Below are 10,540 nucleotides of genomic sequence, written 5' to 3'. Positions count from 1 at the left end.
TGGTTGATAATTATCTCCTCACAACTCTCTATGGGAGCTGACCGCAGACCGATTGCGCAACGTCTGTCTGCACATGCGCAAGAATTACAGAGATCCCATTGGCTGTACTATACTCTCTTGTGGTGAGTGAGGAGCTCCGAGGAGACTCTGACGTCAATGGCCTGGAATATTCTCAGATCCAGTTTCAGAAACTCAGTTCCTTTGAAATTTGAAGGAGAAGCAAAGTGTCTTGCTGGAAGAGGTGAGTTTCTTTGCTTGTAGCTCGCATGCTTGCAGGAATGTTAGGCTAGGAAGCCTTGTGGAGCATTGTAGCATTGTTTGCTGTCTATTTGGGAAGGATTTTGTGTATGACAAAATTTATTCTTTCTTTTGCAGGAGCAGCGCAAACTTTCCTTATTCAGCAGTGCAGTGCAGTGCGCGCAGGTTGCAGAATCATTGCATTGTGAGTTGCAACCTTGCTCTGTATGTTTACGCTTGTGTGTATGTAGCTAACTACACAGAGTTGTTGCAGCTTTTGTCATAGATCATTCAGTCGGTGGAGCGTTGGAGGGCGAATAATATAAGTTTGGTTTTATAGGGTGGCCACTTTAGTGACTGTGAGAGAAGTAGTTGATGCAGTTGAATAGATACATACTTGCCAGCACAACGCATGTACAGTTAGCTAGCTAGATATACGCATGCCTGTAAAGATCGTGTATACGCATGGCTAAGAGTCTATTATTCTGCATGACCTTGAACCCTTTGAGGGAGGGGGGATGGTGTCCGTAGCACTGGAGTAATCAATCAGAATGTGTGTGGAAGGTTCTTCAACAGTTGGGTCACAGGACAGCATCTTTTTGTTCTTGGAACCGTTGTCGAACCAGCCTTCGGGGTGCAATGATGGATTACTCATGGCATTCCAGTCTACCGGAGGGAGCACTTTGCTGTTAGTACCTGCCTAATGGGAAAGCAGCACAGGGTATGTTCCCCCGGGAGCATATCCTGCCATAGTAGGGAGTGTTGAGATCTCGTTATCAGTTCCAATAGTTAGTTAGCTAGGATCATTAGCTAGACAACTGCTGCTTCTTGGCTTATGCTAATTTATTGTGATGGCTTTTTTAGGATCTTAACTCTGTGCCTACTGCACATAGAATTGGTAAGTTCAGGCTTTAACTAAACCCTAGGTGTGCCAAGGGAACTGTAGCCTTTGACTGGATTAGTGAAGAGTAGTCTTGAGCACTTGTGCAAGCCTTGCGTGCCAGGCTTGTTGCAACTGGAGTCGGCGAGGGCTTCAAGAGCAAAGAGGTGTTGTCTCTGTGAGTCTACTGTTGTTGAACCATCCCACACATTCTGGTTGATTACTTCTGTGCTCAGTTAATGGTACTCACAGTCACAGGGTCCCTTTAGTTTATTATGCCCTTATTGTATTAGTCCCTTGGGCAAGGAAACTACTGGTGGTGGTGTTGCAATGGTTGTCAAAGTGATTAGCTGGTTTGAATGGTTTGGTTTGGTTCGTTTTTGTCTCGGCATTGTCTTTCTCATTATTATAATTCGATTATTGTCAGTTGTGTTTGGTGCTGCAATGGTTGTTGATATGATTGGCTGGTTTAACATTGGGTTTTGTTTTGTCTTCAGCAATGTGTCATTTGAACACCCACCCACACAGTGACTTCTCTCCACACACACACACACACTGACCTCTCTTATAATTCATTCATCTTTGTCTTTCTCTTTATAGGAATGTGGTATTATTTTCAATGTTTCACCTAATTATTTCTCTCTCCACAGCACGCACACGTAGAGGCAGGATGGAGGTGTGGACTGCTCCAAGATTTCCGAGTGGTTTTGCATGAAATAATAATTTATGAATAATTAGCATTGGTCCTCTCAGGTGTCATGTGATCCATGGGAAAGGTGTCCTACTATCTACAGAGACATCAACAGTTTGATAAAGTGTAGATGGTGTGAAGTTTTAATTTATTACATTTTACAGGTGCTGTGCTGAACAAGAGCTCTTTATAAGTTTCATTACTTGTAGCACTTACGTTACCATTAATATTGATCTCATCCACACACACACGCAGACAGAGTTCAGAGATTTGAAAGTGGTTTGTATGAAATATCTTTAATATCATTGGTGCTCACTCAGGTTTCATGAGATGTGTGATCTAAGGATCAGTGATGTTGGTACGTTAGTGCTAGTGGGTTGGTGCACTCGTGATTGTTTCTGTTCCACAGGTGTTGGATGTGCTGCACCAACACCCACACAACAGCTCCCTTGGTTTAATTTTCGTTATTATATTTTGTAAAACAATGCTTTCAATAATTATAATTATTCAATGGTCTAATGTTGTAGATCTAATTGACTTGTTAAGATGACATGTAAAACAGTTTTTAACGTTCAAAAGTGAGTCTTTCAATAATGGATCTAGCTACCAAGTAAATCCTAATCTCTTCTGAGTGTCTTTGTGTTCCTCTGACTGGTCGGGATATGAGGGCAGTTCTACTGCAATGGAGTCAGAAGCTTGATAGCTAGGTCTAATACCACCTTTCCCACTCATCACACGACCATGGCCAGCACCTGGAGGACAAAGGGGGATAATTGAATTGCAGCATGGATACAGCTATTATAAGCACTGAACTGTTGAGTTAGGTACACTAAGAGTATCCAACGTAGGCAGACTGTATATCAGAGAAAGTAGATTACATCACCTACGCTTAGATTGGTCAGAAATTTCAAACTTGAAACGTTACTCTCGGCATGCATCTGATACACAGTATGCCCTCTCTTCTCTATCATATACTCTTAGGTACGCACATACCGGCTCCTGAGCGGGCAGCCTTGAGCAGTGGATAAACATGACCTCCTCTGGTGGCTGCCTTGTCAATCACTTCCTGTGCGTACTGTTGAAATTGGTCCTCTTCAACCTAGAGTAGAGAATGGGTAAAGAGTGTTAACTAGACAAACTGAAAATAGATACCTAAAACCATCTGGTACAGGGTCGACACACATGCACACACACACACACACACACACCTTGAGTAGCTCCATGTTCTTGGCGACTGTTTCTGTGTTATCATCGTAGAAACTCTGTTTACGAGCAGCCATTTCTTTCATTTGTAGTTTGTGAAAGTCTCGTCTTTCCATTGCCTTCCGAGCATTCTTAGAGGCCTTGTCCATTTCCTGGCTGTGGAACTAGTGGGGAATATACACGGTGATTAGTACACTTGCAAAATTCGTTAGTACCTTTTGGTCCTGGATGATGCGTTGCTTTAGTAGGTCCTGATCAATGGCCTGCTGTAGCCTCCGTGCTTCCTCCTGCTCTGCTAGCTGCTGTCTTGTGTGAGAGTCGATATCTCGACTCATTGCAACAAATCGCTCTGTCTTCAATCGTTCCTCTGCCTGTACAAGGAATACCACTATAATTAGAATAACTGTTTAACTGTATATTGGGACCTATTAGACACACAATCTATTGTGTACCATTTTTTTTGCCTCCTGTTCGACCACAGCCTGTGCAATCCTCCTGTCCTCCTCACCAGTAGCTTGAGCACTCTCAGCTTGTAGCTTGTCACATATCCGTGCCTGGTGGGTCTGGAACGCTTTAAACAACTCCTCTTCCTTGGCTTTACGCATCTCAGTCATTTTCTGAGGGAGAAATGTATCAATTGACATTAAAAAGTTTGATTGTGTTCTCACTCTTTTGGCTTTAGCAAAGATTTTTATCTCTTCTTCCTTGTCCTTTGCATTCTTTTTCTGAATTTTTTCTCTCTCTTTTTTCTCATCCAGCACTTGATCCAGGGCTTTGCGATAGTCCAGTTGCTTCTGATGATGCTTTGCCTCTATGGCCTTTTGCTGTGCATCGAATTCCCTCACTTCCTTGTCTAGTTGTGCCTGCTCCTGGAGAGCAGCTTCTCGTTCATTTACTCTTGCTTGACTCTTATTAGACGCTCTACAATGGAGGGTTAGAATACAGCTACTCTACTGTATTAGCCACTCACTGCTTAAGCTGGAACTGAACAACAGCATCTCTTTCCTTAGCTCTGCGTTGTGCTGCTTCTATATCAGCCTTCAACCCAGCCTCTCGTATACTGGTCTCAATTTGTATGAACTTGTCATCCTGTCCCTTGCTTGCCTCAGCACGGCGTTTCTTATACTCCACTTGACAATCTCGTTCATGCAGTACCTCAGATAAAAGCAGAGCTCCCTATAATAGAAGGAGGGAGGGTTAAGCTGCTATCTGGTATGCCCAATGTTGTAGCTGCTTACGTGGAAATGTTTGACACGATCGGTCTGATAGTACAGATTTGTTTTGGCCTTTTCAATGGATTCTCTTCTCTTATCTGCTTGAAACTTTGCCTCCTCAATATCTAGCTTGACACGCTCAGCCTAGAGGGGGGGCTATCACTATTAGGCAACGTGTGAATGTAACTCACTCACCTCTTCAGCTTCCTCACGTATCTTGCCTGCCTGTAGCTTCTTCAGACGTTGGCCCTACACACAAAACATTTGTAAGGTACACACACACACACACACACACACGTACACACCCACACACACACACACACACACACACACACACACACACGTACACACCCACACACACACACAGTGACACACCACACACACACACACACACACACACGTACACACCCACACACACACACAGTGACACACCCACACACACACACACACACACAGGAATACGGTACCTCGATGGTGTTCTCCCAGTGTTTAACAATAGACTTTGACCTCTGATGGAGCTCTTCTCTATCATTGAGTGGTTTTTTAGCGCCCCTGTCCTTCATCACACCGGCACAGATACGACCCCACTCTGCATGCGTGAGTACTGCCACCTATGAGTGTTGTACTAGCCACTATACTGTGTACACCGACCTCCTCACCTGCCCTGGTTTGACTGGAGGTTCCCTCTGCTTGGCTTCAGGAGTGGATCTGAGCGAGCCCTTCCTACGACCATGGCTGACCACAGTAGCACTGGAAGACATTGTGTATCAAACTGTGGCTTGTTGCTGTTGGTTGTCAAGGACAACTACGAGCCCCTCCCACCTTTCTGCTGCAGACAAAATGCAGAGTCAGCAATTTGTAACGTGTGGTGCGCACTAATAAGAGTATATACTGCTATTAAACGTACATCCAATTCCAAATCTTTATCGCATGCTGAGAAATGGCTAACGAGAGTGTGATCGAGGTACAGAGGAAGCTTCATGAGGAAAGAGAGAGAATAGAGGGCGCCATTGCCAAAGAAATGTTCCTCAGAAAGTCCAATGTAAGCATGTATATTAAAATATAGCGTTGCATATTATATGATATGTGCAGGTTCGTGATCAGATCAATAGTGAGCATCGTATTAGAGATTTGTGCGATCGATCGCTGAATGCTGCAGAGAGATTGGGTGATATCTACCAGGACAGAGACGGGTGAGTAGCGTGTACACACTAGTGACCACACCCACTAATACTACCCCCCACATAGGCTTCGTTCTGAGGAGCTATCAGCTGTGGGGGGTCCTGACGAGTTCACAGAGTTCTATAGACGACTCAAGGGCATTCGTGATTACCATAATCGCCACCCTAACGAGATAGAAGAACCCATGGCAACAGAGTTCAATAAACTAGACCAGCAAAGAAACAACCCACCAGAAGAATTACAACGTGAGTAAGAATCCTAATAGCTGTATATATTGACCCCTGACCCCCACCCCAGATCTTGTTGAGTTTACTGATGAGGAGTCGTATGGCAAGTTCCTAGATCTTCATCAGCTCTATGATCGTTATATCAACTTGAAGGGTGTGGAGAAGACGGACTATCTCTCTTATCTAGGGACCTTTGATCGTCTGTTTGAGATACCTAGAGATAAGAAGAGCAGTGAATATAAGAAGTGAGTCATTACCGTGGCTACCCCTGTAATTACTGCCCCCCCCATTACTGAGGCTACCCCTGTAATTACTGCCCCCCCCATTGCTGAGGCTACCCCTGTAATTACTGCCCCCCCCCCATTACTGAGGCTACCCCTGTAATTACTGCCCCCCCCCCCATTACTGAGGCTACCCCTGTAATTACTGCCCCCCCCATTGCTGAGGCTACCCCTGTAATTACTACCCCCCTAGGTACCTAGTAGAGCTGGGGGAGTACTTGAGGGGCTACCTGGAGCGTGTCCATCCTCTCACAGATCAAGAGTCACTACTGGAGGAAGTGGCCAGAGAGTTTGAGGAAAGATGGGCTGCAGGAAACTTCCCTGGATGGAGGGTGAGTGGGCGTGGTATTATATTAGTGTATATATTATATTATTATATACAGCGTGACATTGGTGGCAGTGCAATGGCTAAAGTGTCTGGAGCAGCTCTGGACCTCTCTGCCTTCTCCTCTCCTGAGGAACTGATGAGCTTGGGCCTGGATAGACTCAAGTCAGCTCTGACTGCCCTAGGTCTCAAGTGTGGAGGGTAGGACACTAAGCACACCATATTGTAGCACTACCAAACAGCTACTAAATGCATCTTTTTGTTTCAAAATTGACACAAGTGATGTATCATCAAAGATAGAGCTCTGTGAAAACATAATTATAGCCCACGCTTTTATATCCCGTGTAGCACACTGGAGGAGCGTGCTCAGAGGCTGTTTCGTACAAAGGGGATTCCCCTGAGGCAATTAGACCCCTCTCTGTTCGCCAAGAGCAAAGGTCTTGGTCACCATGACGACAAGAAGCAACGTGATATTGCATTTATTGAAGCCCAAGTGTACAAGTATGCAGAGCTACTAGGAGTAAGTGGATCACATGACCTTATGTATTTTTTTTTTACCATCTGAGTATAGGTGTAAACTTTATTTGCTTATGGCACATGATTTGGCAGGAGCAACGAGCAGCATCTCGTGAGAATGTTGAGCGTCGACTAGCACGCACTGCAGATGAGTTAGCAGAGGAAGAGGGGAGTGATGATAGTGACCTTAGTGATGTGGGGGACGCTAGCGATGATGAGGAGACTGTTCCCTATAATCCCAAGAACCTGCCACTGGGATGGGATGGAAAGGTATAGGCTAGCTAGTATAGTGAGTACTTTGTGAACCTCCTCACAGCCAATACCTTACTGGCTGTACAAGCTACACGGTCTCAATCTCTCCTATACTTGTGAAATATGTGGCAATGCTATTTACAAAGGACCCAAAAACTTCCAAAGACATTTCTCTGTGAGTTAGCTAGTAATGTGTGCATGTGTCTAACCCCCTTATATATAGGAGTGGCGTCATGCTCATGGTATGCGTTGTCTTGGTATCCCCAACACAGCCCACTTTGCCAACGTAACAGCTATTGCAGATGCCATGGCTTGTAAGTCTCTTATTGCTAGGCTGTATTATACTGTATAACCGGTTATGTGCGTATGGTGGGAATGTTCGTATATTTCGTATTGTAGAGTATCATACGAAAATTCGGAATTAAAATAATTTTTTTGATACGGGTATATAAAAGTTTTCGATAATTATACATTTCGTATTTTTAATATTTGTACAGCTCAGGATAGTGATGTTATATCTATTGCAGTACTATATACCCGTATCGAACAAAATTGTTTCAATTCCATCTCCTTGTGTGTAGTGTGGGAGAAGCTGAAAGATGCTAAGAATGTTGAGCGCTGGGCGGCCGAGGTGGAGGAAGAGTTCGAGGACACATGGGGAAATGTGGTCACTAAGAAGACTTATGAAGATTTGAGGAGACAAGGACTTCTATGAACTATGTACTCTCTCTATTATCATGCATGCATCTTGTTGATGATTGTACTTACACTCCCTTGATGAAATTTGACCTGTTTCTTCTCACTTTAGTATAACCTCGATTTATAGGCGGCCTAAAATAGAGGGTAGACATCTGTTCCCGATGTTTTCCTAATAAAATTAATATCAGTAGGTTGCGCATGCTCAGAGAGGTTCACCACGTGTAGCTGCAACACAGTAGACACGCCTCCTTTTCTCAACTTGCTCTCTGGACTACGGCTCTCCTTTACAAAGTTGAATCTTGCAATGGCTCTTCAGATAAACAAAGTGTTGATCAGCGATGCTGTGGATGCATCGTGTCGGGAGATATTGGAGGGCGCGGGAGTGGCTGTAGACTACAAGCCTGGCCTCAGCAAGGAAGACCTACTGCAGTGCATCAAGGTCAGTCTATCCCTGCATGCAGTATACACACTGGCCGGCTGGTGCACACACACACACACACACACACACACACACATGCTCCACTATTGCATTGCTCTAAAGTATCAATCAATATTAAATAATTATTGTAATAATAGGTCAATTATCTATTGTCTTTGTGTATACACGTCTACACGTCTTTTATCCATTGTGTGATTGGTCCAGGAGTATGATGGTCTGATAGTCCGCTCAGCCACAAAGGTCACCGCAGAGGTCATTGCGGCTGGATCACGCCTTAAGATGATTGGACGAGCTGGTACGGGAGTGGACAACATTGACCTCGAGGCAGCCACAAAACATGGAATCATTGTCATGAAGTGAGTACCATTATCCCAGCCGATATACCCGTTCTTCCTCCAGTAGCTACTTATTCTCTGTAATAATGTATGCATTTCCATAACCAATTCTTTTTTCTCTCGTACGTCTATGGATACACAATAGTGTGATTGCTTCTTAACCCCCTCCAGCACTCCAGGGGGCAACACGATCAGTGCAGCTGAGTACACATGTACCCTCATGTGTTCCCTTGCCAGGTACGCCCACCACCCACCCACACACATGCCCACTCATTCATTATCCTCCACTATAGGAATGTGCCTCAAGGCTATGCCACCATGAAGGCTGGACGATGGGACCGCAAGAAGTTCATGGGAGTGGAGCTGTGTGGCAAGACTCTGGCTATAGTGGGGTTAGGGAGGATTGGCCGGGAAGTGGCCGGGAGAATGCAGGCATTTGGAATGAGGGTACAGCTTTTTAATATCTAGTGAATTATGTAGTCATTAGTTGAGTAATTTGAACTTCAGTGTATTTAGCCATTAGTCTATAGAATATATTACCTGCCCACACACACGCCCACACACACACACACACACACACACACGTACAGACGATTGGGTACGATCCTATAGTGTCTGCTGAAGAGGCTGCACAGTTTAAAGTTGAATATCTGGAGCTTAAGGACATTTGGCCTATAGCTGACTTTGTGACTGTCCATACTCCACTCATCCCAGCCACTAGAGGTACGCAGCTCTGTACACATATCTCCAGCATAATGACGTAGTGACGGGGCCTAGGAAAACATTCCTTATATGGAAGCAACAACAATTTGTATATTGTAACCTCATCATTTTGCTATCTACAGGTTTGATGAACGACAAAGTGTTCTCTGAGTGTAAGAAAGGCATCCGTGTCATCAACGTAGCCAGGGGGGGTATTATCGACGAGGGGGCGCTGCTACGAGCCCTGGAGAGTGGGCAATGTGGGGGGGCAGGATTGGATGTGTTCACAGAGGAGCCCCCTAAAGAGTGGGCGTTGGTTGATCATCCCAACGTTGTGGCCACTCCTCATCTTGGAGCTAGCACTGTCGAGGCTCAACTCAAAGTGGCCCAGGAAATTGCACAATCGTTTGTGGATGCTCGCGCTGGAAAACCTCTGTTTGGAATAGTAAGTGTGTGTGTGTGCGTGTGTGTGTGTGTGTGTGTGTGTGTGGGTGTGTGCGTGTGTGTGTGGATGTGCGTGTGTGTGTGTGTGTGTGGATGTGCGTGTGTGTGTGTGTGGGCGTGTGTGTGTGCTAGACTGTGTACACAATAAGAGTATAATATAATTATGATTAATTAATTTAAGACTAGCATCTTTTATTAATCAGTTAATGTCTCTCCTCTGCACAGGTCAATGTTCCAGAGTTATCCAATGCCTTGAACCCAGACTCCTCCCCCTGGGTAGCCCTCACCTCGCGTCTGGCCCAACTCCTCCAAGCCATATCTACTAATAATATCAAGAGCATCAAACTTTGTCTGACAGGTCCCAACATGAAAGGAAGGAGTCGATTCTTGACCTCTGCTGCCCTAGTTGGTTGCCTTGACAATGCTAATCTGGTAAACGCTCGTAGCTTGGGCCGTGCTGCTGGTGTGGAGGTGACCGTGTGCCTGTGTGAGGGGGCGGAGGGGGTGTCCTTATCCTGTGTGGGTGGTGTGAGTGTATGTGGGACCGTGTTGGGGGGTGCTCCTGTTCTAACAGGACTCAATGATGTCACCTTCAACCTCGTCTCACTATCGGGGACGCTGGTGATTACCAAGGCAACGACCCTGGTTGACCTCATTCCGAAACTGTCCCAAATCAACTCAGTAAGTGTTCACTATTCTCTCACTATTAATATAATTATCATTATTCCCTCGCACACTAGGTAACACAAAGTGGTGATGTCATTGTGGCTAATGTTTCGGCTGCCCCCAAGACCACACCCCCTGGTTGCCTAGCAACAGTGACTCTGAATTGCTAGAACTCTGAATTTAGTTTGTCTTACAACAATTTGCTGATTTGTGATAATTTATTATTATGCAATAATGATGATTCTGA

The 10,540-nt window shown here is 45.0% G+C and overlaps 3 protein-coding genes and 1 long non-coding RNA gene across 4 annotated transcripts; 3 read left to right on the top strand and 1 right to left on the bottom strand.

Moving 5' to 3' along the window:
* Positions 1-25: 25 nt before the first annotated feature.
* LOC135347240 (uncharacterized) lies at positions 26-2,386 on the top strand. Its single transcript, XR_010398316.1, has 2 exons — positions 26-241; positions 376-2,386. It is a non-coding gene; the product is annotated as an uncharacterized LOC135347240 (long non-coding RNA).
* On the bottom strand, positions 2,294-5,043 carry LOC135347212 (cilia- and flagella- associated protein 210-like). The gene is made up of 11 exons (XM_064545068.1): positions 4,885-5,043; positions 4,693-4,836; positions 4,421-4,474; positions 4,250-4,369; positions 3,982-4,187; positions 3,680-3,932; positions 3,464-3,628; positions 3,227-3,382; positions 3,017-3,175; positions 2,802-2,907; positions 2,294-2,560 (listed from the first exon to the last, which is right to left on the bottom strand). The coding sequence occupies exons 1-11, from the start codon at positions 4,984-4,986 to the stop codon at positions 2,412-2,414; spliced, it is 1,614 nt and encodes a 537-aa protein (XP_064401138.1). The 5' UTR covers positions 4,987-5,043; the 3' UTR covers positions 2,294-2,411.
* Positions 5,044-5,087: 44 nt separating this feature from the next.
* On the top strand, positions 5,088-7,810 carry LOC135347215 (splicing factor 3A subunit 3-like). The gene is made up of 11 exons (XM_064545072.1): positions 5,088-5,267; positions 5,318-5,418; positions 5,474-5,652; positions 5,705-5,879; positions 6,109-6,247; positions 6,299-6,441; positions 6,589-6,760; positions 6,850-7,026; positions 7,073-7,183; positions 7,232-7,322; positions 7,590-7,810. Exons 1-11 carry the CDS (start codon positions 5,166-5,168, stop codon positions 7,721-7,723), a joined length of 1,524 nt encoding a protein of 507 aa, XP_064401142.1. The 5' UTR covers positions 5,088-5,165; the 3' UTR covers positions 7,724-7,810.
* Positions 7,811-7,917: 107 nt separating this feature from the next.
* LOC135347216 (D-3-phosphoglycerate dehydrogenase-like) lies at positions 7,918-10,534 on the top strand. The gene is made up of 8 exons (XM_064545073.1): positions 7,918-8,146; positions 8,351-8,502; positions 8,653-8,718; positions 8,775-8,928; positions 9,072-9,204; positions 9,327-9,628; positions 9,853-10,308; positions 10,368-10,534. Exons 1-8 carry the CDS (start codon positions 8,012-8,014, stop codon positions 10,461-10,463), a joined length of 1,494 nt encoding a protein of 497 aa, XP_064401143.1. The 5' UTR covers positions 7,918-8,011; the 3' UTR covers positions 10,464-10,534.
* Positions 10,535-10,540: the final 6 nt, after the last annotated feature.

This window comes from Halichondria panicea, chromosome 14 (genome assembly GCF_963675165.1).
Source record: "Halichondria panicea chromosome 14, odHalPani1.1, whole genome shotgun sequence".
NCBI classification, from domain to species: Eukaryota; Metazoa; Porifera; class Demospongiae; order Suberitida; family Halichondriidae; genus Halichondria; species Halichondria panicea.
Note: the sequence above shows the minus strand (reverse complement) of the source record. Positions and strands in the feature narration are given on the sequence as shown.

Bases quoted from the DNA above. Each gene is read 5' to 3' on its own strand.
- LOC135347212 (XM_064545068.1), bottom strand. From the start codon at position 4,986: ATGTCTTCCAGTGCTACTGTGGTCAGCCATGGTCGTAGGAAGGGCTCG. The intron at 4,837-4,884 runs GTGAGGAGGTCG...CAACACTCATAG, and splicing joins CTCCAGTCAAACCAGGGCAG to GTGGCAGTACTCACGCATGC. The intron at 4,188-4,249 runs GTAAGCAGCTAC...CTTCTATTATAG, and splicing joins ATCGTGTCAAACATTTCCAC to GGAGCTCTGCTTTTATCTGA.
- LOC135347215 (XM_064545072.1), top strand. From the start codon at position 5,166: ATGGCTAACGAGAGTGTGATCGAGGTACAGAGGAAGCTTCATGAGGAA. The intron at 5,268-5,317 runs GTAAGCATGTAT...TGATATGTGCAG, and splicing joins TGTTCCTCAGAAAGTCCAAT to GTTCGTGATCAGATCAATAG. The intron at 7,184-7,231 runs GTGAGTTAGCTA...CCTTATATATAG, and splicing joins ACTTCCAAAGACATTTCTCT to GAGTGGCGTCATGCTCATGG.
- LOC135347216 (XM_064545073.1), top strand. From the start codon at position 8,012: ATGGCTCTTCAGATAAACAAAGTGTTGATCAGCGATGCTGTGGATGCA. The intron at 8,929-9,071 runs GTACAGCTTTTT...ACACACGTACAG, and splicing joins TGCAGGCATTTGGAATGAGG to ACGATTGGGTACGATCCTAT. The intron at 10,309-10,367 runs GTAAGTGTTCAC...CTCGCACACTAG, and splicing joins AACTGTCCCAAATCAACTCA to GTAACACAAAGTGGTGATGT.